Source organism: Taudactylus pleione, unplaced genomic scaffold (assembly GCF_031769625.1).
Source record: "Taudactylus pleione unplaced genomic scaffold, aTauple2 ptg000270l, whole genome shotgun sequence".
NCBI lineage: Eukaryota > Metazoa > Chordata > Amphibia > Anura > Myobatrachidae > Taudactylus > Taudactylus pleione.
The window spans coordinates 1369340-1397030 of record NW_028284672.1 but is presented as its reverse complement, the minus strand read 5'-3'; the positions used below and the strand labels follow the sequence as shown (position 1 = coordinate 1397030).

Genomic DNA, 27691 nt, shown 5'->3' with positions numbered 1-27691 from the left:
TATTGTAAGGATTTTAATTTTCTGCTTTTTATCTTCCAAAAATAAATATATAAAAAGAAATACCACCACATGTTTCTTTGTGGCTGTTTCCAAGTTAACTTAAAATACCGGTGTTCTAGAAATGTAACACCCCCAACGCTTTGGGATATTTGACAGTGTGTTTTTTTTTCCAAAACATCTTTTAGGTCTCGCAAATATGAGCAAAGGAAACCATTAGAATATTGAAAAATGATCAATGAAAAAACAAAAAATACAAAAAAACAAAAACACCCCCACATAACTCTACAGTTGATAAAACAATTCTGCATTAGGGTTAGACTGCATCGGGCTGTAGGTGTCAACGGCTAATCTTCTCCATGTGTTTATGTACAGTATCTAAAGGTTTAGCTCCAAAAACAGCAATTATTTTATTTACCCAATTACATCGATCCCAGATGAAACGCCATGTACTATACACAAGGAGGCAGCTGCGGGTAACGTGATTCACTTATATAACAGAATTATAAATAACCCAATGTCTCTTCTGGTTTTCTAGGAGATTGAGGTTTGTATAGTTGAACGTTAACTACATTTCGTCGCTTCCACTTCATAGCCTTCTGTTTTCATGTCATTGAGCCCCAGATCTTCATTCTGCTCATAGGACCTCTCATACTTCTCTACTGTCATTTCTGGGTCCTGCTCTGGGGCATAGACATTCTATAGAGGAGAGAAAGATGCCACCATTAGAATGCGGACATTGACTATCCTTGCTGTAATCGGCATCACCAGTCTTTCCACTGGAGAACATTATGGGTTTACCTGTAGGAAACTGTTTCCCGCTGGATCATCCAAAATAATATGAGCTTTCATTTGTATCTTTAGGATCTACAAAGAAAGGGAGAATATTTAGCAAATGATGCAGCAAGTAGGGGCTCGTGGTAAGTAAGAGGTTATGTACAGACTTTCCAGGCATAGGTTTACACTATAAAATGTGTTTTACCAAGATGACAGGTGTGTGACTACAAGGATGTAAGACCGTTTACTAAGACTAAAGGTGCATACATACACAACGATTTTTTGAACGATTATCGTTAAACGATATCGTCTAACGATAATAGTTTGTAAAAATCGTTCACTTTCTGAGTCAAATGATGAACGATATTCATTCATGCGCGTTCACGTTTGTAGTTCAGTCAGACTTGTCAACTCAACGATTTTCAGTAAGGGAATATGCAAAAATCGTTTGTAGTTCTAAAAAATCGTTCATTACATTTAAATGAACATAGTAAATGAACAACTTTAGTAAACAAATTTTAGTTCATTTTTTCAAGGGAGAAAATCGTTTACTAAAATCGTTCATTAACTAAATCGTTGTGTGTGTATGCAGCTTAATGGAGCGTACACACGGTCAGATTTGTCAGACTTGTCAGATTTGTCAGATGAACGATTGAACGATTAAACGATCTGAACGATTTGAACGATTTGACCAAAGTTTTGAACGATTGAACGATTTTTGACTGCATTAAAATGAATGGAATCGTCCAAGTCTGACTGCAAACCCATCAGATGTCAGATATCGTTATCTGACAAACGGGAACGCGCATCGTTGATCGTCCATCGTTCAGGCATGTCAGATATGAACGATTTTCCTTCAGATATGAACGACTGAACGATTTTTAAATCGTTATCGTCCATATCTGAAGAAAAAATCTGATCGTGTGTATGCACCATTAGGCGTAGATTTGGAAAACTGTGGTTTTCATAGCACTTTGCCCTTTAAAATCAGTTGATCAATGGTAATTAATGCTAAGCAAGCCTGATTCAGCTATTGTCCTTTGAAACTCATTGGTCAAAGCTGCCGATCATCGATTGCTTTGTAAACCCAACAGACAATAAATCTACCTCCCAAGTCTGGCTTCATAAAACCAAGTAAAGTTAATGTTTCCATAATAACTGACCGTCATTTCATCAGCACTTACTTGACTTTTAAATGATCACCACCACAATTTGGACAGTACCGCCATTTAGGCAATTACTGTACTCAAAATAACCGCTGCTTGAAGTTAATTACAGGGGAAAAAAATATGAACAAAAAGGCACAGCAACTCACAAAAGAGGCTAGAGGTGCATTCCCCCATCCACATGTCTTCTTACCTGATCAATTTTCCTGCCAAACTCCTGCAGCTTCTCCCTCCTGTCTGATGTAGAGCTGTCGCCAAGAGTGAAGGGATTTTTATGAACCACCTGGAGATGAATCAAATGTACTGAGTGGCTTCAAATGCATTGTACAGATTATAACACCAGATAGGATCTTGTAAAGGAGCATTAGAAATCTTTTTTGCAGTTTGTGTTACCAGATCATTTAATATTATTAGTTAATATTATTAGTTTATGAATGTTTCTAAAAAAAAAAAAGGTGTATACAAGAGCTTGATCCCATAGATGAAGTCTCTGCCCTCTAGCACCTGCCTATTACCCCATTTCCTCACATATCAGCAGTTTGCCATCTCCTGTGCTCACTCCAGGCACAACTAGCATCTGTAATATCCCCATCTTCTCACTGGTAACTTCCCGTCATGATTCATGCATGTGGTTTTTACGAACCCAAATTCTCTCTCAAATTACAGTCCCTTCCTCCAACCACTATACCTTACAGGATAGGCATGCCTACACTCAGCTCACATGTCTCCCTGCCTTATTTGACACATTGCTCATCATACATATGCTAGGCTCCCTTGGTCTACCAATACTGCCCCGATTATGGTTCTCCTCCTCCTATCGGTCAGACCGCTCCAGTAGTGTTTCTCTCTCTCCTTTATCAGCTGGTGCACCACAAGACCCAACTCTAGACCCTCTACTTATCTATAAGACTTCTCTTGGAAAGTGAAGACTCCTCCTCCTCAATATGGAGGACATCCATATGCGGCTATCCTTTCTAACCGTTTTGTCTTGGATGTCCTATTGTTACCTTAACTTTTCAAAAAATTATATATTAATCTTTTCACCAAAAGCCATTTACCTAATGGTGTCTATTCCTGTTAGCACTACTCGCTGACTAGGGTTATTCCTAGACTCAGAACTGCCCTTTGTTCCCCACATCTAATCCTGTTACATGCATCTAGGAAACACCTCCAGAACTTGTGCTAACTCTGCACTAATCTCCAGCACAGACTCTTGCAAAATGGATTTTTACTGGGACCTCCCCTTATCTAGTGCTTTACCTTTACAAACCATTTTCAATGGAGAGGTTAGACAAAAGTTCCTACAACAACTTTCTTACTGTAGGTCTCCACAATCTTAAGCATATGCTGACACAGCAAGACAAATATCCTTTTCTTCCTTTTTCTGAATAAGCTCCTGCAGTTGGGTTCAGGCACTATACAGTAAAGTTCCAAAAGTTATGTGATAGCGGTATGTAAAAGGTAATGGCAAGTGGCGTTATTGTACAGTGACATCTTGGAAATGCCCAGACCTGCATCTATTGTAATCTGACATCTCTTGAGTCAATTTGAACACCATCTAAGCTGCTCAATGCAAAGCAACATGAATTATCAAAGTTTAAACGGGGCATGATAGTGGGTGCCTGATGGATGGGACATTCCATTTCCATAGTTATGCCGACATTCAACATTCCTCTATCTATCGCGTCACGTGTGTACCGGGCATACCTCATAGAAGGCATTACCACCCACAGTCCAATGGCTGACCATGAGTGCTTGATGATCATAATCAGCGACTTTTGGCCAGAATTGTCCGTGGTAACAGACAAGGGACACTGGCTCAAATTACATTCACATTGAATGCAGGAGGTACCAGACGCACATCCAGCAAGTCAGTGCAGCGTTCTTTAGCTTCCATGGGATATGGGAGCAGAAGACTCACCACAGTGCCCCTGTTAACACTATGACACTGGACACAGCGCCTCAACTAGGCTTATTACGGCGCTAATTGGACTCTGAACGACTGGCAACATGTGGCATGGTCCAATGAGTCACAGTTGGAGTTGTTTCGGGCTGATGGTAGGGTTCGGGTGTGGGCTGACCTCATAAGGCCATGGACCCCAGTTGACACCAAGGCACCGTGCAGGCTGATGGTGGCTCCATAATGATGTGGGGTGTGTTCACTTGGCATGGGTTGGGTCTGTCTGAAAACATCATTGACAGGAAACCACTAAGTTGCATTTCCTGATGACCATTTGCAGCCCTTCGTGTACCCCCACACTGATGGAATATTCCAGCAGGATAATGCACTGTGTCATTGGTCTCAAGTTGTCCAGAATTGGTTCAAGGGGCATTCTGATGAATGGTATGACCACCGCATTCACCCAACATGAACCCAATCGAGAATTTATGGGATGTGGTGGAGAAGTCCATTTGTACCCACGATCCTGCACCAAACAAATATCAAGGAGATGTGGGAAGCTATCCAGATGGCATGGGTCAATATCTCTCCAGAGGTCTACCGTCCACTTGTGGAATCGATGCCACGTCGAGTTGATGCACTTTGCCGGGCTAGAGGGGGTCCTACACGATACTAGAATCTATCCAATGACTTTTGGCACTTCAGTATATACAACACAGTGCTGTGTAAGAGAGGAGACACTGGAAAGGGCTTCACTGCATACATACAGTAGAACAATCCTATTGACCAGATTTGAAGCACATGGAGAAAGTCAACTAATACAAATACGCAACAATGGATAAAAACTAGCATAGAACATCATGAAACCGTATCATCTCTTACCAAGTCTCTGATGTCTTTCAAGAGTCCTTCCAGAGTGGTGAACTTTCCTCCTAGAGCTCCCATACCCATCTCAAACTCCAGTTCTGGAATGCTGACACTGCAGGTTTCAGACTGTCAAATGAAAATAGAAGTTATCATCATCATCCAAGCGCCCCATGTATAAATATTTACATAACAGCACTAAAAAGAGACCACAAGTACAGGTTCATGCGTTGCAAAGAAATACCAGTGCATAAAATAAAGGGGGTCAATCCAATTAGGTGTGAATTGCGAGTTGCTATTTTCTCTTTGAATTTGCAGAGCAAATTAATTTTGCAATCCAATTAGCAACTCACACCTCCCAGGAGGGTGAGAGATGGGAAGGAAAATCTTTATTTTAAAAGTTAAAATGTCAGGACAACGTGCTGAACCCCTTGGACACTCCCCCGCATGACTAATTAGCTTGATAAGACCAATAATTACATGATAAAGTATATATATATATATATATATATATATATATATATATATATATATATATATATATATATATATATATACACACATACATACATACATACATACACAAATTACCCCAAAATCAACTTTTTGGTTAGTTTAGGCACCCCAAATTTAACTACAGTATTTTTAATTGAAAGATAATGGTTTTAATTTTGTTTTTACAATTTTTCAAAGTACCCTAAAAAAAATTTTTATATAATATTTTTCATTTAATATTATATGAAGTTTGCTTTTTATAATTTTTTTTTTTTGGTATTAAAAAAAAAAAAAAAGAAGAGGGGGGCGAGAGAAGCACAAATCAGCCACTGTATTTGACACCATTTAAAATCCTTCAGTACTTTCCTAATGCCCACAAACAGCCTTCCATATGGTCCTGCTACCAAAATCATACATTTTGGTGGGTCCAGGAGGGTCTACCACTTTTTCATGCACTTCTCTCATCGCATTTGCCAGTCAATTCGCACCCCTCCGCTGCCAGTACCGCGAATAGGTATTTTTAATTGGATTGGAGAATTCTCAGGTGCGCGTATTCGTGCGAAGTCTATGAGTTTCATGAAACAAACTCACAATTCGTACCTAATTGGATTGACCCCAAGAGAGTAAATACAATGAAGACAAGTGGTAATAAGATGTAACACTTCAAATATTTTGAAGATAATCTTTTCAAATAAAAAATAAACATTTAAATGTACAGTTTCCAATTATTAATTAAATGTGATTAGTGCTTTAGGTTATATGTACATGCTAATAAATCTGTACTAACATAAAACTTACTTTTAGGATATCCCTAGTGAGGTCAGATGGGTCTGTGATGTTAAGAGTAATTCTGGTACCAAAAGGTTCTATAGCTCCTCCTGATTTCACCTGAAAATGATACAATTTGTCTCATTCCCAACCTCTTGTACTGTATACAAAAAAATAAAAACCAAGGGAAGCTAAAGCTTACCTCATTGGTCCGATGGCTGCAGACATCGCAGTTTGTTGCCATGATAACAACTTCTTTGAAGTGAGGAATTTCTGGCGTTCAGTTAAGGAAATGAGGCAGTTATCAGTTGTCCGTTTGTACCTCTGCCTCAGGTACCACCTAGCACACATCCCCCGAGCCCAACTCTACTTGCTGCTGCACCCTAGGATTTACCTAAGAGGTGGTTGGAAGAAGGTTTTTTTTTTTTGTTTTTTTTTTATAGTCCACTTAAACCAGTCTGGTGGCCACTGAACTACTACCTGGTGCCCACATCCCTGACAATAAGAGCACCAAGCAGAAATGTAACTACCTTAGCAAAATGGGAAGCTAGGACAGGTAAGTGGACACCTTCCAACAGAGAAATTGTACCCCAACCCCGAAGGACACTACTCTGCAGCCTCTATCAAAGGTGCCTGATATAAGTCACATTCCACCACATGCGATCTCTCGCTACAGAAAGACTGTAGAAGAAGTGGAACCCTCCGTATATTCACCTGATTTCCACACACACACAATCATCCAACCTCTGCTACTTGTTCCAGCTTTCCCATAGTACACACTAATTTATTTATACCTCAATTTCATTGTTAGGAGGCAGCTATAAAAACCATTATACACAGTCGGTCAAGGTCCTCTAATGCCCATTAAACCAATGTCAAGGCTGTTTATTTTAGAAATCTATTAGTCCTAATCGTGTAATGTTGAAGGATACGCACCAATTTCATATTGGTGGCTGCAGGAGCATTACATTCAGGACAGTTCGTTTGAAACTGAAGCACCTGTAAGAAATTAGAATGTATTCATTTAGTTTTATATATTTTAAAAAAGTATTCCAGTCTGTAATAACTTTTATCCAATGCCCCCCAAAAGTGGTTCATCCAGTGCTAAATTTGTGCCCCTGACACTCTATAGATAACACTTAAAAACGTTTCTATGCACAGGGGATTATTGGAATGAATGTACTTTTGTTAAATTATGGATACACTGGATATGACAGAAAGCAAACAAAAGCCCTGAGACCAGAACCAGGAGTACAGAAGATGGAGATGAGAATAATGTTCTCCAACAGGAACAATCGTAAAAAGGAGAACAGTACCAAGAACACGAGTGTAAAGTGTGGGACTCCAGCATCTTCCATAGGACTGGGAATATAAAGGTGTAGTGAATATGCTGGGGACATACCAAAGTTGTCCCCAGGGGAGGGTATGCTCAGAAGCAGCCATGCGCAGCACCTTACATGCGGCATATTTGGAGACAACCTGTAGAATCCTTAGAAAGTTATGAATGTGTGAACTTCGGGCCTTATTCAGAGATGTACACTAACCCGATGGTTAACGCACATCTCCGATGGTGGGAGGACTGCGCACGTGTACTGCGCTCGTGCAGCCCTCCATCTGTGAGTACGCTCGCAGTGTCCCCCAGCCGCAGCCCGATTGGCAGGCTGCGGCATTTGGAGGTGGAGCAGGGGCGTTCCCTGGCAGCATTCCCGGAAACTGGGGCATGTCGTCCCAGTTTTCCGGGAGGGTCGAGGCCAGAGTCTGCGTAGGTGCACGCAGACTTTCTGGCCTTGCAAGCTGCCAGGACCCCGGCCAGGCTGTGGGAAGCTTTAACTCCCGCAGCCTGGCCAAAGGAACATAGACAAACGTTCCGATGGTGACCTCTGTCGCAGCGCTGGGATCACGTAAATGCAGCAAGGAGGCGTGCTTGTTTGCGGCTGTGCAATTCCGTCCATCTCTGAATCAGGCCCTTAATGAGGAGACAACATTCATACAGTGAATAAAGTCCTTCTTCTCTGGAAACTTATCCCAGTCTAGATCATAAACTACAATGTACAGATTAAATGGAACTTGGTACAACTGTGGCTGGAAATGAGCATCAGGTCCTAATGAAAACCTATTTGATTTTTGTTAAAGACATAGAAGTCATCTCAATATGAAGTCTGCGGTTTAGCGCAGCAACTGAGATCCGGCTAGCGCACTGCTCTTAGAAGTCACCGCCCTGCGCATTGAGGCACGGTGGCAGGACCTTCACCCTCGCTTTCACTATGCTATAAAGAACTAGGACTGGTTCTCTCTCAGATAAACAACTTTAAAATTGTTTTTATGTACGGGTATTTGTTAATTTGTTGTGCGAGAATCATTTAGTTTCATACATTACTATAGTTTTTTTTCTCGTTTGAATGAGAAAATTGCGGTGGACTAAAAGGAATTTGGATGTTCTGCAGGAGATTCTTTATAAAGGTGTAATTTTCACTTATGTCTGGTATGAGTTTTAGCACTTTAATTTTGGAAGCAATTTACCTAGCTCACATTCTTTGATACGAGCACATGCACTTTATTTTTGCTGAGGCACTTTCTGTACTGTCTTGTGTACACAGTCATGTTACATGGTAGTGATTGGATCACGTGTGCAGTTTCCCTATTTCTTGATGCGTGTTTTGTATTGCAGCATTTCCTCTTTTGCACGGTGCAGAGAATTGTGGTCACCAGGCAACTTATTATTTAATACGGTTTAGTTTAATGGCAGTTCAAAGAAGAATTTATCACTCTATGGGAAGAGAAAGACAACTACAGATAAACTTATATCATAATTCCTGTACACCTCCAATGTAGGGGTTGATGGTGGCTGACACAGATACCGTATATACTCAAGTAAAAGCCGAGTTTTTCAGCACATTTTTTGTGCTGAAAAAGCACCCCTCGCCTTGTACTCGAGTCATGCCCGCATGGTACGCAGCTGAGTAGCGTACCATGCGGGCCGCGGTGCAGAAGGTGTCTCTGTGACACAGCTGCACCGCGTGTGTAGCGCTGACCAGATGGAGTTCGGTCAGCACTACACACTGCCAAACACACAGCCACCGGAGCCGGCAGCTGTGTGTTTGTTGTAATCGGCAGCAGATGAGAGTCTGTCAGACTCATCGGCTGCTGCTGCTGCTCCCACTGCGGGAGCCATCTTCCGGCTACCGCACTGGGTAAGGGGATAGACGTCATGATGATGTCTCTCCCATAATGCAAAGCGGCCGCAGGAGCTGATAGCAGCAGCGGGACCAGGGTTTCAGGTAAGTGGGTTTTTTTAAATTTTTATTAGGACTACTGGGGGCACTACCAGGGGGGGGGGGATGGATTACTACTGGGGGCACTACAAGGGGGGGGGAGGAATTACTACTGGAGGATTACTACTGGGGGCACTACCAGCTGCTGCATTTCCCATCCTAGGCTTATACTCGAGTCAATAAGTTTTCCCAGTTTTTTGTGGTAAAAGTAAGTACCTCGGCTTATATTCGGGTCGACTTATACTCGAGTATATACAGTAACTTAAAATATGCTGGCACTATCTTCTCACTTATTTTCCAAGAATTGAGTAATGTAGACCTACAAGACAGGGCTTCTGGTTATTTTTAAATTTTATTTATAAGGCGCCAGAAGTGGTCCACAGCGCCGTACATAGAGTAAAGGGTACACAAAACATTACAATACAGTAACCAAATTATAAACAGAGCACAAGTAACAATTAGCAACACAATCCTCCATACACAATACAGCTGGGAAGGTGAAGGCTGTCATAGACGTGCTAGAGAAGAAGGCTGTGAGACATTGGGGAGGAGGACCCTACTCCTCGCAGCTTACAATCTAGGGGAGACAGACGACATATGGCATAAGTGTGTAGAGGGGCACCTGCGTGCAGGAAGTAGGCGAGGTAGAGATGGTGGGAGGGACAGAGACTTGGTGACACGGTTATGTGGTGGAAGGATATGCTTTAATGAACAGGTGGGTTATCAGAGCATGTTTGAAGCTCTGCAAGGTCGGGGAGAGCCTAATCAAGCGAGGGAGTTCATTCCAGTGAAGGGGGGCTGCACGGGCAAAATCTTGGATACGAGCATGAGATGAAGTAACCAGGGTGGAGGCGAGGTAACAGTCATTGGCAGACCGGAGTGGGCGGGAGGGAGTATGTAAGGGGATGAGGATGGAGATGTAGGGAGCAGTAGAGGTCCTTGTATGTGAAGGTGAGGGGTTTGAAGAGTATTCTGTAGGGGAATGGGAGCCAGGGCAGGTTTTGGCAGAGGGGGAGCAGCAGAAGTGGAATGGCGGGAGAGGAAGAGAAGTGTAGCTGCAGCATTGAGAACAGACTGGAGGGGAGCAAGATGGCAATGTGGGAGGCCAGTAAGGAGAAGGTTGTAGTAGTCGAGCCGAGAAATGATTAGTGAATGAATAATCAGTTTGGTAGCATTCTGGGAGAGGAAAGGCCTAATGCGAGTGATGTTGTGTAGCTGGAACCAGCAGGATTGAGCCAGAGATTGAATGTGGGTTCCCAATTTATCCTCATGAAGAAAGCAAACAGAGAAGTAATCTTCTGGATAAAACAACTTTAAGTCCACCAAATCCAATGGGTCAAAGGAGAGTGCTGTAAACCGGTCAGCACCAGGTATAGAGCCCAACGAGCTATAGTCTATTCACTAAGCTTTGTTAGGAGATAAAGTGAACGGAGGTAAGGTACCAGCCAATCAAATTAGTAAATAGTCCTTTAGTGAGGCTACACATGATCACTTCCCAAAGCAAGGTCTGTACCTCAGATCACCTTTTTTTCCCGCAAAGAAAACTGAGGGGGCAGAGACCAGGACATTTAAAAGACCAGAGATACAACACCCTTCCAGACCATACTTGCAAGAACACCACAAACCTGTCCAACCTAAAGGAGGAGGGAAAAAATAAAATAAAATCAGGAAGATCTTCCAACACTGTAGAAATTCTTGGCCAGAACAGGTTTTCCTAACACTGAACATGGTCTGACCCACATTATAAAAATCTACAGCTGTAAGTACCATGGAATCAGCAGCCACACCATTAAAGCCAAAGGTGAACTCATGTGACGAGGCCCATCTGGTTTTGAAGGCTGTAGCCCTATGGGCCTCTTCGATATATAGTAAATGATGTCTGCGTGCCATGACCACACTGGCTAAGACGATGCTTCCAGAATCACCCAACCTTCCTCATCTATACAGAACTAATCCTGTTAATGCTGTAATGGATTAGGATCTCCTATTTACAAATTAACCCGAAGTAGGTGACACATGCCTAGCATAGCATCTTACCTCATCTCTCATGTCTTCTGCATGGACCTCAGATGTCTCTTCAGAGTTCTGCTGCCCATTCAAGCCCTTTCCAAAAAAAAAAAAAAAAAAAAAGTCTCATTCTCAAATGTAGAATTTCCGATTCAAACTACTAACATTATCATTTTTCATTTGGTATTTGCTTATAAGAATTAGGAATGGAAACAAACACACACACACACAAACACTGTTCATAGCAACACAGCACAGCACTATGAAAACAGGATTTTGGTACTTACCGTTAAATCCATTTCTCCGATTCCACAGGGGACACTGGAGCTTCATGACAGTGGGGTATAGACGGTGGGTTGAGTTGAGCCTGGCACTTTAAAAATCTACAAGTGTGACTGGCTCCTCCCCCTCTATGCCCCATCAGCCCCAGTTTTAAAGAACTGAGCCCGAGAGGAGACGGAGAACAGACTGAAGAACAGAGAAGGAGAACAGGAAAGAAACAATCCAACATACTGACACACTGCAAGAACACAGCAGGCTGCAGTGATAAACAGTCACACAACGAAAACAGACCAAACTGCAACAGAACTGAAGCAGAACAAGTAATTGATAACAGGCAAGAAGCACTGGGTGGGCGTCCAGTGTCCCCTGTGGAATCGGAGAAATGGATTTAACGGTAAGTACCAAAATCCTGTTTTCTCCTTCATCCACTAGGGGACACTGGAGCTTCATGACAGTGGGGACGTCCCAAAGCTACCCTCCTGGGGGGGAGAGTGCTGAACGCCCTGCAAGACACTGCGACCAAAATTTGAAGCAGAAGCCGCAAAAGTGTCAAATCTGTAGAAACGTACAAAAGTATGAACCGAAGACCACGTAGCTGCTCTACAAAGCTGTGAAGCCGAGACACCTCTACGTGCCGCCCAAGAAGTACCCACAGAGCGCGTAGAATGCGCAGAAATGGATACCGGCGGTGGTCGAGCAGAAGCAACATATGCCTGACGAATAGTCAGACGAATCCACCTGGCCAAAATTCTGCTTAGATGCAGGCCAGCCACGCCGATCAGCATCATAAAGGACGAACAGAGCCTCTGATTTACGTAGTCCCTCAGTACGGGCCACATAAATGCGAAGTGCCCGAACCACATCCAAAGAGTGAGAATCCCCGGAAGAGTCCGACAACACTGGGACTACAATCGGCTGATTCAGATGAAAACCCGAGACCACCTTGGGCAAAAAGGAAGGGCGGGTACGAAGTTCCGCCCGATCTTCGTGAAAAATCAAGTAAGGAGAACAGCAGGAAAAGGCTCCAAGTTCAGACACTCGTCTGGCCGAAGCCAGGGCCAATAAAAGGATCATCTTCCAAGTCAAATACTTCAATTCCACATCCTGCAAAGGCTCAAAGGTGGATGACTGAAGAAAAGATAAAACAAGATTCAGGTCCCAAGGAGCCGTGGGTGGCACAAAGGGGGGCTGAATTCTAAGTACCCCTTGAAAAAAGGTCTGAACCTCCGGAATCAGAGCTAGGCGACGCTGGAAAAAAATAGAAAGAGCAGAAATCTGCACTTTAAGCGATCTCAAGCGTAGGCCCGCATCAAGGCCTTTTTGAAGAAAAAGAAGAAGACGAGGTAAATGAAAAGAGGAAGTGGAAGATCCACGACCCTCACACCAGGAGATATAAGCCCTCCAAATGCGATGATAATGCGCTGATGTTACCGGTTTTCTAGCCCTAAGCATGGTAGGAATGGAGACAGACGCACCAGCCGATGCATCTGTAGGTGGGACCCGGACCATTGAGACAGAAGATCCAGTTGAAAAATTCTGGAGTGAAATCTGCCGAATTGGATGGCCTCGAAGGAAGCCACCATCTTTCCCAGGAGACGGATGCAAAGATGCACGGACATTTTCCTGGGTCTGAGCACCAAACGAACCAGCTCCTGTATGGCTATGGCCTTGTCCCTTGGCAAGAATACACGAAGCAGAACAGTGTCTAGAATCATTCCTAGGAACTGAAGTCTCTGGGACGGCATCAACTGAGACTTCTGGAAGTTCACAATCCATCCGTGTTGAATGAGAATCTGATGTGTAAGGGACACTTGGTGTAAAAGGACTTCTGCCGTTGGAGCCTTGATGAGTAAATCGTCTAGGTACGGAACTATCGTCACCCCCCGAGAGCGCAAGTGGGATACCATGACGGCCATCACCTTGGTGAATACCCTGGGAGCTGACGAGAGACCGAACGGCAGGGCCTGAAACTGATAATGAGCTTCCTTGATGGCAAATCTGAGGAAAGCCTGGTGAGGAACCCAAATTGGGACATGCAGATAGGCGTCCTTGATATCGATCGACACCAGAAACTCTCCTGCCTCTAGTCCCGCAATGACAGAATGGAGAGACTCCATTTTGAACCTGTGAAATGAAAGATACTGGTTCAAGGATTTCAGATTCAGAATGGGTCTGACTGACCCATCCGGTTTCGGAACCACAAAAAGGTTTGAGTAAAACCCTTGTTGTCTTTGTGCAGTGGGAACCGCCACCAGAACCTCGGCCAGCAAAAGTTTCTCGATCGCTTGACGCAAAATTAGTTGCTTCAAGGGATCGACGGGCAAACCTGTTGTAAAATAACGCACAGGAGGAGTGAAAGCGAACTCGATCTTGTATCCCTGAGATACCAGATTCCGAACCCAAGTATCTGGAGAAGTCCATCTCCAAACCTCCGAGAAACGCTGGAGGCGAGCCCCCACCTTCGGATCTCTGAGATGGGATGGGAGCCCGTCATGCCACAGGCTTGTCTGCTGGCTTGGGATCTGGACGGCGGGCATTAGTCGCTTGACGTCCTCTAGCCCGGCCTCCTCGCCCCGCTGAAGACGAACCTCGCGATCGTCCCTGAAATCTTGCAGATGCTCGAAAGGAACGAAATGAAGGTCCCCTAAATGAGCGACGCGGAGGAGGTGCTGATGACGGTAGAAAAGTACTCTTACCTCCAGTGGCCAGCGAGATCCACTTGTCCAGCTCTGGACCAAATAAAATATCGCCTGTGAAAGGAAGAGCTTCCACTGCTCTCTTTGACTCAGCATCCGCTTGCCAGGCACGAAGCCAAAGTGCCCGGCGAGCAGAGATCGCCGAAGCAGAAATCCTAGAGCCTACCTGGCCGATATCTCTGGAGGCGTCTCCTAAGTATACTGCAGACTCCTGAATATGTTCTGCCAAGGTAATCAGATCTGCCCGCGGAGTGTTGGATTTAAGACCCTCAGTCAATTGTTCCGCCCACTTTTCCACAGCCTTGTTGACCCAAGATCCTACCAAGGCCGGCCGGAGAAGAGCACCTGCAGCCGTATAAATGGATTTCAAAGTGGTTTCTAATCTCCGCTCTGAGGTTTCCTTCAATGTAGTAGCTCCTGGAACCGGTAACGTGGTCTTCTTTGACAACCGAGAAACCGAAGAATCCACAGGTGGCGGGGTCTCCCACCTCTTTCTATTTTCGGCAGGAAACGGGTAAAGAGAAAAAACGCTTAGGAATCTGGAATTTACGGTCCGGATTCTGCCAAGCTGCCGTCATCTGTTCGTCCAACTGGAGAGAAACAGGGAATGTGATAGCAATCTTCTGTGACCTGGCAAACAAGGAGTCTTCTAACGATTCTGGAGCTTCCGGGCCAGAAATCTTAAGAACTTCCCTCACCGCTAGGATGAGTGAATCAATACCTTGCATTGCCTCAGGTTCTTGTGAGTAAGTCTCTACGTCTGATTCGTCCAGCATCTCCCCTTCCTCCTGAGACGAGTGATCCGCTGCAGAGTCCTCATCCGACTGGAGAACCGCCGGAAGAGCCCTCTTCTTAGATGAGCGACTTACCGTAGCTTCAGGAGCTTTAGACGCAGAACCCATAACCTGAGCAAGGCTATTCACCGAGCGGACTAAATTCTTAGCCCACGCTGGTTCTGTTGCTAGAAAAGAAGGGTGAGATGTGCTAGGTAGATCTCTGGCGGCCTCCCGTTCCCTACGGGAAGCGGCTAATTCAGAAGAAAGATCCGCCACGACCCCTGCCAAACTATTTATGAAGGAGGGAGTGACAGACTGCGTGCTAGCACTCTCTGCTTCACACGTCTCGCACAGGGAAGACCCTTCGGAGCGAGCATGGGTAAATTTTTTCCTGCACTTACTGCAGGCAAACAGCTTTTGTGAAGCAGCTTTTTCTGTTCTGGATGTCATCATTCACTCACAGACAGACACCACGTGCAACTCAGTAGTGCAAAAGGAGTATAGGGAGAAGCAGAATTTCAATAATAATGCTACTCAAGTATGGGAGCAGACAGAGCAATAAGGGAGGAGCAGAATTTCAATAATAATGCTACTCAGGATGCAGACAGAGCAGTATAGGAGGAGCAGAATTTCAATAATAATGCAGCTCAGTAACAGGGGCAGACAGTGCAATATAAGGGAGGAGCAGATCAATAAAAAAAAACAGAAGGTAGTGAACTACCTTACTGTAATTACAGACCCCCTGTAGAAGCTCAGTCTTCTCCCCTCCGATCCGCTCTAGCTCTACAGAGGCGCCACTCCCTCTCAGAGCGCGCCAAACGAGCCCAGCAGTGAAGGAGGAAGAGGAGGAGGGCCTATAAGCTCCACCCCCTTTTGTCAATGGCCGCCACTATTATATGCGCGCGGCATAGCCCTGCATCCCAGCCGCACGCGGGGGCCAGCGGCACGACTGCCGCCAGTGATTAACGTGCCGGTGCCTTTACACAAGCACCGGCACGCACAGGTAGGACCGCCGCTTCCTCTGCAGAGCCTACCTAACAGCCAGCGCTGGTGTTCTTCCGCAACACCAGCGTGGCACTGACAGCCGCGCGCTGTTAAAAAACCCCAGCAAATTATTTTCACCTCTCCTGCTAGACAGGAGAGGTGTGCATACTCACAGGGCTGCTGCGGCCAGAGCGCTGGGCTGTGAGGGGAGAGCGGGGACCCGGACACAAGCCAGTGTTAGCTGTGGCGGGCCCCGCTGAGTCTGATGACTCCTTCACTGCCAAAAGGCAGCCTCCCCTCCATAGGGTGACCGGACACAGGCTGCAGTAGCCGTGTGGTCCCCTCTCTGGCGGCTCCCACGATGCAGGCAGACTGTCACAGCTAACAGTCTGCCTGTCCTCTTGTTTCTTCTTTATAAATTAATATATATATATATATATATATATATATATATATATATATATACATATATATATATATATATATATATATATATACACACACACTTAAGGGCTGGAGACAGCCCCTGTGCACCGGCTCTACTCGGGCACATTCTAAAAACTGGGGCTGATGGGGCATAGAGGGGGAGGAGCCAGTCACACTTGTAGATTTTTAAAGTGCCAGGCTCAACTCAACCCACCGTCTATACCCCACTGTCATGAAGCTCCAGTGTCCCCTAGTGGATGAAGGAGAAATAAAGGCAAAAATGTTACATAAATGTAAGTTGATCTCACCTCAATCCCTAGTAGAGAATCCTGTTCTTTGCTTCTCCTGTAATGTGTAACTGTAAGGGCTTCATCTGTCTGGGGGGCAAATAGATTCTCCACAAAACTGTTCCCAGAGGGGTCATCTAGGACCTAAAACAGAATAGATTTTGGACATACACCAATATTATAATAGACATTATGTCTGAGCCAGTAAGTTCTCCATCCAATTTCATTCAAGGGCAGTGCCCACATCCCCCCCAAGTATGGATAGAGCTCCACATCTAGTGGACGTGGGTTATACATTCCAACGGTTTCTCCTCCCTTTCAGTCTGCCTTTAACAAGGCCAGAAATATATTAGGTGTTCCGGCTTCTGGTACTTCCACTACACACAGCAACTCTACATCAACCCCTCTGTGTCTGATACATACATGCACCCTCTGTAATACTGTCACAGTAATACTGTCACAGTGCATTTGTCTCCATGAGTACAAGATGTACTGAATATGAGTGTACGTTCCTTTGCCAAGTATACTGATGTTCATACAGCAAGTTGGATGCGATGGACGTATCTGGCTTATACACTATACAATGTGTAAGATATATCATTATTATTATTTATTAGCAGTAATTTATATAGCGCACACATATTCCACAGCGCTTTACAGAGAATATTTGGCCATTCACATCAGTCCCTGCCCCAGTGAAGCTTACAATCTATATTTCCCACCACATGCTCACACACTTACACACTAGGGTTAATTTGTGTTGGGAGCCAATTAACCTACCAGTATATTTTTTGGAGTGTGGGAGGAAACCGGAGTACCCGGAGGAAACACACACAAGCACAGGGAGATATACAAACTCCACACAGGTAGGGCCATGGTGGGAATCGAACCCATGACCTCAGTGCTGTGAGGCAGTAATGCTAACCGTTACACCGTCTGTGCATATAGTGTGTACCCAGCTTTACATATTCTAGACATGCACAACACACACACACACACGACGCTTGAGTGTTTAATTCACCGACACTAGAACCAGTCTAAGGCTACTCTGCTTACAAATGTGAAGGACGTCTCCCCAGCTTTCATACTCTGTAGTTTTGCAATGAAATCATCAATTTTCTGTGCAACTTGCGCATCTTCAGCCTGCAGGAAAAAGTGTGATATGTGATGCCTATACACTTACTGTATGATAAATTAAGCCCTTTAAAGAATAATAAACACTTTATCAGATTCATAACTAAAATAGCTCAGTCCTGGGCTCCAGCTTCAAAATTCATTTACATGTTGAAGAGTCTTTCTAAACAATGTGCAGGATTTAGGCCCAGAATTACAGATGTGCCCACTTACACCTATCCTCATATGGTGCCAAATAGCCCTGTTTGAGGAACCATGTAATTTGCAGCCAGAGACCTTTTCACAATATGTGCGTTTTATTCACATCACTAATGCAAAATGACAGTGACTATTGGTGCTGGCATACTGTATCATGTACTTCTGTGTGCCAGTCAGTTAAAAGAGAAGGTCCGATAGAGGGGTGTCCTGCTCCACGTATCGCTATGCTTATTCTGCAACTTTATACCAATTCTTTTGTGACAAGAGTACTAAGCTAGTCTGCCTGGTACACCGTAAGTGACTTTATATGCGTCTACTATGCACATAAGACACAAAATTCAGGAAGAGATACAAAAGTCTGGGAATCGTACCTGCGACGGAGTAACGCTATATGGCACAAAAACGCTAGGTGGGCACATCTGTATGCACAGAGCTCAATAGCAAGATGTAGCAACTATAACAGCTCTGTGCAAGTTACCTGGCTGTATGTCTCAGCTGATTTGTCCGTACATTTCTGCTATTGAAGTGAGAGTTACTCGCTTATACAGTGTAAATCTGAGCTTAAAACAGCAGATAAGTCATAAAAGTACAAGTTTTATAGTCTTGTCATAGTCTTGTCATTTCTGTGTGTTTTCTTCCCCGTATTAATCTATACTAATATAATAAGCACGTTGTGTCTGTTTCTTCCAATTTGGCGCAAAAACTACTGAACTGATTTTCATATAAACTCCATCATTTTGTAGTGGAAACTCCTAGAAATAACCTGCACTTTGTTTCATATCATTCAAGTAAAAGCTGAGCAATTACAAAAACTATTTATTTACATCATTACTGCAAGAGATAGGTGTGGCACCATGTGTGTGGCTGATAAGGGGTGAGGGGAGAGGTGATTTGGGCTAGCATTCACTTGAACAGGACAGACTACATAGCAGTCTGTGCACAGGGCACACAGTGACATTGGTGTGAGAGGTGGGTGAAGGCCCCAGCTGTCACCAGTCTGGATAGAGCTGCAGGTCATATGGGCCACTCCCACGACAGGGCCCCTATACAAAGTGAAACAACTGGAACACCTCAAATACACGGAATGCTGGCCTAAACGATATATTATCATTGGTGAAGCTGTGGCAATAGCTAGTATTTTCTAATTCTCAGCAGCACCAATATGTTTATCCCATGCGCTCTGAAGCTTTTACTGTAGGATTCATCTCCACAACTGCTGGGAGACTATTCTGTGAACATTTCTCCTCCAATTTCAGTGTCTCCTTGTTCTAGAAGAGCTTTTATTTTAAAGGAACATACTGCCATCCTTATCTCTACAGGAATACTGAAATATCTGAATGTTTAGATCATAAACTCTGTCCTATCCTCTAACCCAGGGATCTTCAACCTATAAGACAGTGTGGGCAACATTAAAAAATAAATACAACTAAACTAATCTATACTGTGGTATTTAGACTCTGCCCTCTCCTCACACAATTATGCCCCATAAGTGCCCCCTCCTACAAATTTTAATTAAGTCCCAGAACGGTCCTCCTCCTCCCACAATTATAATTATGCCCCATAACTGTCCCTCTTCCTCCATTAATTTTAATGATAGTTGCCCCCATCCTCAAACAATTATATCCCATAACTGCCCCCCTCTGCAGTGCCCCCAGTAGTAGTCCCCCCCCCCACCCTATGCAGTACCCCTTACATATATAGGACAAACACTTACCTGAATCCCCACGCCTGTTGCTGTCCGTTCCACCTTCCTCCAGGCCCATTCTACGGGAGAGACGTCATGACATCTCTCCCAACACCCGCTGCGGGAGCCGGAAGGTGGAGCTCATCAGTGAGCTCCGGCCGTGGGTGCAGCAGCCAATGAGAGTCTGTCCCGCTTTCATGGCTGCTAAAAAAAATAAAAATAAAAAATACACAGGCGCGGGTAGTACTACCTGCCCCAGTGTTTGTTTCTGTACAAGTTCAGCTCTTGACACAATGTTTCCCAAACTTAGTCTGCAAGGCACCCTAACAGTACAGGTTTTAAAGACATCTATGCTTGGTTAAATCAAAATGACCAAGGTAGTATTAAGTTACCTGTTCCCAAGCATGAATACCCTTAAAACCTGGTCTGGTAGAGTGCCTTGAAGACTGAGTTTGGTAAACACTGTCTAGAACTCTTTCCTGATAAGTTTGGATATGCAACCCATATAGCACCCACATTGTGTTGCACTTAATACCATTGTTGTTATCAATTCTGCAGGCAAAAACACATGGCAAATAAACCCCCCAAATGTCATCAGTATCAAACCTTTGTGTACCAGACTTGCATTCCTAAGTGTAGCATGCACAGGAGGGAGGGGAGGATGGTATTGGCTCCTGAAAGGTATCACAGTAGCAGATTCTTACCCTTCGGTGGGGCTGTTCCTGCTGCAGACCCACAATAGTTCTTTCAAGGATTCCTTCAATTGTAGAGAGCGCTGGTAGAGAACAGAGATAGTGAGTCACGCGTGTATGTTCTGGGCTGTACAACAAAAAGGTGCTCAGCTATGTATACTCACATCCTTTCTGCGTACAAGCTGGGATCTCAAAATCAATCTCAGGGATGCGGGTTGTTGCATAGTCTGTTTTCACCACCTCACGGTTCACATCCTATATAGAGAAAACAGTGTGTACATTGAAATATGTGGATTTGGGGCAGAGAGACAATCATACAGGCCATGGGGACCCCTGTATGTACTCGCTCTCATTTTCCTGTGTGCTAGACCAAGCTTCTCATACAATCCACACTCCCCCTCTTTCTCTCTCTCTCTCCACTCTTCCTCTGACGATCACCTTGCCTCTGTGCCGATTACCTACTCCCACTACCGCATCCAATACTTCTCCCATGCTGCTCCCCTCCTCTAGAACCCACTTCCCTGCTCCATCAGACTGTCGCCCAGCCTGCACTGCTTCAATCGATTCCTGAAAACACACCTGCTCATCAAAGCAGATTAGATCATCTCACCCTCTTAGCCGTCTTCTCTCTGCCCTCCCACCTCATTCTTCAAAGTTCCCCTCCGGTTATATCCCATCTCCCTTTGGAGCATATTTATCAATTAGCAGGTCTCAGACCCAATGATTCTTATTTCTTATCACCATTATTTGCAGAAATAAGAAGGTATATGCCACCCAAATGTATTAACATTCACATGCGATGGTGAAATGACAGCAGCAGCGGTCTCTTCGCTCCTCGCATGCACGGTCTACTGACCACGCATGTACGACGACCATTACCGGGGAGGGCCCTGGAGATACCCTTTCTAAGTAATTTTAGCAAAACGTAGCCCACAGACTACAAAGAGCTAATGCCATCTTCAGATGGCTTTCACTGTGGGGGCCAACACCGCATTCCAGAGGTTGGTAAATCTAAGAGCTTTGCTGTGTATGAGGGCTGCAGACTCTGTCAGAAATATGGGGGGGGGGGTCTGGGGTGTCTGCCCATCCTCCCAATTGCTGGTGGGTTATTGAGGATTATTTATTTATTATCACTTGCAAAGTCATCTTACTTCATAGTGTAGTATTTCCCTTTTATACATGTTTTACTTTTTATATTAAAAGAGTGTGCTTCAATGCGACTCTTATGCTGGGTTCACACTAGACAATATGTCGTCCGATCCAGCGGTTCGGAATGACATATCGGGCATATAGCCTAGTGTGTACCAGCTATGTCGCCGACTATGCATGCCTCGTCAGAGACATCCTTCTAAGGCCCTGCACTTACCGATGCCGGCTCCCCCATTAGGTACTGTCGTTGGCGATGTCGGGCTGGGTACACATCGCTAAGTGTATACCCAGCTTTACTCTGTTTAGCGATTTGGACACTTGTGCCATATAGATAAAAGAATAACAGGAATAAACATGAATATGGACTGGCCCATCGACCATATTCAGACAAACTAGAAAAAACATGCTTTTCTCTTCTAGGTCCTCCTACAAACTAACCAACCGCATCAATCATCACCGCTCACCATTCTCCTTTTATTCTAAGGAGCAAGGTTTGTCGGCTTTGGTCACCTAGTACCCACACCAGGACATGTGAGGATTATCCTGTGGGTACAACAGACCAAATGAAATAGAATAATCAATTGTGCATGAATTCCTTAGAACACGATCTGTTGCTGCTACTCGGATGAGAGTTGAATAATCCATACCCCACAGGAATTCATTGTGCCCAGTGAGCCAGATACAGAGATGGACGGAATTGAAGAGCCGCATACAAGCAGCTTTGCAATTCCGGCCGTCTTAATGCAGAAGGAAGCGTCATACATCTCCTTGCTGCATCTGTAAGCACCATCGCAACCCGCAGCCTGACCAGGTGCTGGTTACTTCAGAGGCCAGGAATCTGCGTCCGCCAACACAAACCCTAGCCCCTCATTCCTCCCGGAAAACAGAGGCGACAGGAACGATGACCAGCCTCGGCCGCAAATGCAGCAGCATGTCAGTCATACTGCAGCTGGGAGGGTTCTGCGAGTGTAATCAAAGTACCCATTCTGCACATCGCAGATGAAAGTACATCTCTGAATCAAACCCAGTATATGTAACTATGACAGATTGTATCATAGGGCAATAAAAGCAAACCTCACTACACCTGGTTTTCATAAAGACAAAAAAACATGATGAAGTGGAAAATATATAGCAATGCATTTAGTATAAAGTTACAGGAGGGCCCACACAACCAGTAAGTATTACAAAGGAATATGCATTATGGGCAAAAACAGTTCATCTCAGGCTGGACAACTTTAGCCATAAGTTAGGAGTCTGATTTGTAATTCTAAACTTGCAAGTAACACAAACTAGGGGCACAGATATACAAATAGGCTGGTACCAGCACCATACCTCATAATTACCAGGAAATGATTACTAAAACAGTTACATGGTAAAAAGCATAAATAACCATATTATACATTGTTTGTTCCAAACACACAACCAGCCAATCCCCCGAAAAAAAAACAAAACCCTATTAAATGCTAAACTGTCTCTACAAAACAATATCACCACCATGTCCCCCCTTCCCCAAGCAAAGCATTACAGTGTCCACCCAAAAAGAAAGATTCAGTATTCCATGACCACACAAACATACTAGATGCACTGGACAATAATTTATAACCTTTATCCAGTGCAGGATTATGGGAGGGAGCACATACATGTACTCAAGGTTGTATTTTCTTTTAAGTCACTTTGTCACCTCGGATCTAACTTTGTTGCAATTTACATTCTATCACAATTGTCTTAACAATATGTTCAGCTTCTGTAGCCACACTGCTCCTCACCCTCTTGTTCCTGACACTGACCGAATACTGGACACCTTGCTCCATTATCCGGCCCGCAGACTGGATCTCAGTGTTGCACCAGCCACATGAATTGCATGTGAATGAGCTGACAATGATCTCCTTGAAGAAAGGCACTTTGGTCAGCAAAAGACGCGTCATCCCCTGTAGAGAGAAGAATCAGACAGAAAGAAAGACCCCTAAGCAAGCTGTGCCTTCAGGTTCACAAACATGAGACAAGTCTATGAGGGGTATTCAATATGAAACGTTAACTTCACTGCCGAAGTTAACGTTTCATATCAGAGTTTTTTTCTGCGTTAAGTCTGGTGCGCGCTCCCGCTTATCCCCGTATTCAATATCAAATTAACGAAAACGGGAAACTCCGAAGTTGGATTTGCGTAAAGTTACGAATTTTTCCTTAAAATAATTGTAAGACCCCCCTAAAGTTGTAAAAACATGGGGGAACACTATGGGTACCCCCGTTTTAGCCTTTAATTGAAAGTTGGGGATTTAAATAGCCGCAGCAGGTGTTTTTTTCCCGACATTGAAGAAGTGATGCAGAAGAGCACTTAGGTTATTTTTTTCGTTTTTTTAAATGGTCCCATCAAATTTGGGGTACATGAAAATGGGTACTAGCATATTTTGATGTCCCTAAAGTAAGTTTTTAAAAATTCTGCATTTGTGCACCTGCCGCTATAATTCTATTCTTCAATACACCTGCCGCATAGTTGCAGAATAGCCGTGAACCTATTTCCCTATTGTTTAACAATTTTTTCCCATTTTTTTTTTTCACCCCAATTTTTAAATTAATTTTTTGGGGTGTCCCTATTTTTTTTTTTTTTACTTTTTTTGACAGCTCTTTTTTAAATGTCAATCTCAGGTGTGCAGGCTATTTTTTTTTAAGCCTGCACCCCCTAAACCCCAATTCTGCACTTTTTTCGACACCTATTCAATGGTGAAAAGTTATCACCGTTTTTTATCAAAGACTTTTCAAAACTGCGATAAGTCTCTGAAATTGAATACGGTGTAAAACTAAAACCAGTGATATTAAAGCAAAAAAGTTAAAAAGTGCGATATTAACGCAAAAAACGATGTTATCGCACACATATTGAATACCCCTAATATCTGCTACATGCTTTAGGGGTGTTGTGAAGCAGATTTTACTTTTTAGCTTTCAGTTAATAAAATGCACCTAAACATTCACGATATATATGTACATTGATGGTATCTGGCTATGTAGGGAATGTTTTGGGCATGGGATACTTATAAATACAAATGTGTCCAAGCTCACGCTTGCTGTATCGCAGCAAACAGGCGTCCTAGTCGTGGCATGGCAATAGCGTGGGTGGGCGTGGTGAGGCGCAAGAGAACCCACGGCATGAAATACACAGCTTCACCACCGCTGGGTTTTTCACACTACGCTGAGTATGATGACCGAGGACACATCTGTACCTCCCAATGGTCCTCACTGTGCTGACAAGAGGCGGTGGTCTCAGAAGGGGCACAGTCTAATTTGCTCCATTTTCGTAGGCGTGCTGTACATACCATTACACACTGGAGAATGCAGTATTTGTTTGCTGTACATGCATATTACCATTTTGGCATATCTTGCTACTTACATGCTGGTGGGACTTAAATGCATTTGTAATACTTGGAAAATGCACGGAATTGGGTCTGATAGTAGAACTGTTGTTTCTAATTACCCAAGCCATTGGCATTTTTACTTGCAACTAGAAAATAAGTGGAACAGGCGGTAACAAGAGCACACTGTCACAGCAGCTGCTGGCACACTTATCAGTATATACAGTATGATGCTATACGCAGCAGTCACTGCTGGTACACTTATCAGTATATATAATGCTATACACAGCAGTCACCACTGGCACACTTATCAGTATATATAATGCTATACGCAGCAGTCACCGCTGGCACACTTATCAGTATATATAATGCTATACGCAGCAGTCACTGCTGGCACACTTATCAGTATATATAATGCTATACGCAGCAGTCACTGCTGGCACACTTATCAGTATATATAATGCTATACGCAGCAGTCACTGCTGGCACACTTATCAGTATATATAATGCTATACGCAGCAGTCACTGCTGGCACACTTATCAGTATATATAATGCTATACGCAGCAGTCACTGCTGGCACACTTATCAGTATATATAATGCTATACGCAGCAGTCACTGCTGGCACACTTATCAGTATATATAATGCTATACGCAGCAGTCACTGCTGGCACACTTATCAGTATATATAATGCTATACGCAGCAGTCACTGCTGGCACACTTATCAGTATATATAATGCTATACGCAGCAGTCACTGCTGGCACACTTATCAGTATATATAATGCTATACGCAGCAGTCACTGCTGGCACACTTATCAGTATATATAATGCTATACGCAGCAGTCACTGCTGGCACACTTATCAGTATATATAATGCTATAAACAGCAGTCACTGCTGGCACACTAATCAGTATATATAATGCTATACGCAGCAGTCACTGCTGGCACACTTATCAGTGTATATATAATGCTATACGCAGCAGTCACTGCTGGCACACTTATCAGTATATATAATGCTATACGCAGCAGTCACTGCTGGCACACTTATCAGTATATATAATGCTATACGCAGCAGTCACTGCTGGCACACTTATCAGTATATATAATGCTATACACAGCAGGCACCACTGGCACACTTATCAGTATATATAATGCTATACACAGCAGGCACCACTGGCACACTTATCAGTATATATAATGCTATACACAGCAGGCACCACTGGCACACTTATCAGTATATATAATGCTATACACAGCAGGCACCACTGGCACACTTATCAGTATATATAATGCTATACACAGCAGGCACCACTGGCACACTTATCAGTATATATAATGCTATACACAGCAGTCACCGCTGGCACACTTATCAGTATATATAATGCTATAAACAGCAGTCACTGCTGGCACACTTATCAGTGAATGCAATATCCAGGAGTCACTGGCACACTTAGTATATATAAGGCTATATACAGCTATCCTAGTTATCCCCAGGCACAGGAGGGTGCGGTGCCTTTTACATGTGCCCAAATTACTTGTAAATATTATTGTGTTGAAAATATAACGACTATATGTAGCCTAATATCTATGTGCGGTGTTTACACCCACCCCAGCCCGGCCACTGCCCACCCACTGCTTCTAGGGAAGTAGATAGATCCCCTTCTGCTCCCCAGCCATGCTCCTCTTTCCCCGGGGCTCACATTCTGGTAGCAGTTCATGCACAGGGACTCGATCTCTGCCGGCTGCTGCTCCTCATCCTCAGCGCTGATATCCCGGAACACCGGGGCAGAGGAGGGGGGACGGAGAACCGACATAACGCCGCCTCCTACACTGCGTCCTCCGGTCACTCAGCTGTCAGCAGAGCCGGCGCCGCTTCCTCCGGTTACCACCATGTGCTGCAGCTTCCCTCTGTGTGACCCGGAACTAGCTGTCAGCTAAACGTGGGTGTCACACCTTCTAACAAGAACAAGTTTAGGTGGTGCCTATAGCAACCAATCAGCTTCTAGCTATCATTTTATGGGATGTAATTGATAAATGATAGCTAGAAGCTGATTGGTTGGTATTGGAAATCTTCACTTGTCATATGATGGTTTGATGTTTCTCTTCCATATAATGATAATAAACATTAAAGGGGCACATCCACTAGCAGACTGTGAAAAGACTGCACGATTACAACATAATCGTGCAGTCGTTTCACAGATTGTACTGTGCCTACACTGAACGATCAGTCGGTCAGTGTAGGCATCCTCCCTCACCCCCGAACATGGCCAACCTGTCTTAATCGGCAGATTGACCAGCATGTTCGGGCGATGATAGATGTCAGAAACGACCAGCGGGAGCGTGCATCGCTGGTTGTTTTTGACATTAAGCTGCCCGATTTGTGGCCGATTAACAAACAATTGAATGATAACGATGTCATAATCGTTCAATCGCTCATTTTAATCGGGTAGTGATAGAGTGCCATTCTGATCAGTATTTCCAATGGAAGAATATCTAATATGTTATTTATTTCTGCCACCAGTATAGGCCTGTAGAGTGGTTCTACAAGTGATGGCCAGTCTGCGGCCCCATATCAATCTATTGCAGTGGCTCCCAAACTGCTTTGAATCACGGCGCCCTCGAGTATCAACATTTTTTCTACGACACCCCTGGGCCAAGGTTTCCTATTGAGAAATTCAGCAAAAATTAAATGAAGTAAATTGTGCTTATATGTGACCCGTAGGTTCAGTTATGTGGTTGTTGACAGGGCTGCACTTATTTTTGTCCACATATTTTTTGATTGGCAGCAGCCA

At 44.1% G+C, this 27691-nt stretch overlaps 1 protein-coding gene across 3 annotated transcripts; it reads right to left on the bottom strand.

The window, feature by feature from the left end:
- ZPR1 (ZPR1 zinc finger) lies at positions 1-26869 on the bottom strand. 3 transcript variants are annotated; one of them, XM_088481354.1, is made up of 14 exons: positions 26600-26869; positions 23321-23482; positions 20570-20660; positions 20418-20488; positions 17754-17840; positions 16719-16841; positions 11277-11342; positions 6900-6966; positions 6170-6240; positions 5998-6087; positions 4723-4833; positions 2134-2223; positions 799-864; positions 1-696 (listed from the first exon to the last, which is right to left on the bottom strand). In XM_088481354.1, the coding sequence occupies exons 1-14, from the start codon at positions 26711-26713 to the stop codon at positions 562-564; spliced, it is 1344 nt and encodes a 447-aa protein (XP_088337480.1). In that variant the 5' UTR covers positions 26714-26869; the 3' UTR covers positions 1-561. The 3 variants fall into 3 exon arrangements, with proteins under 3 accessions (XP_088337480.1, XP_088337481.1, XP_088337482.1); XM_088481355.1 differs by having other exon boundaries at positions 23342-23482; XM_088481356.1 differs by lacking the exon at positions 23321-23482.
- Between the last annotated feature and the right edge of the window lie 822 nt (positions 26870-27691).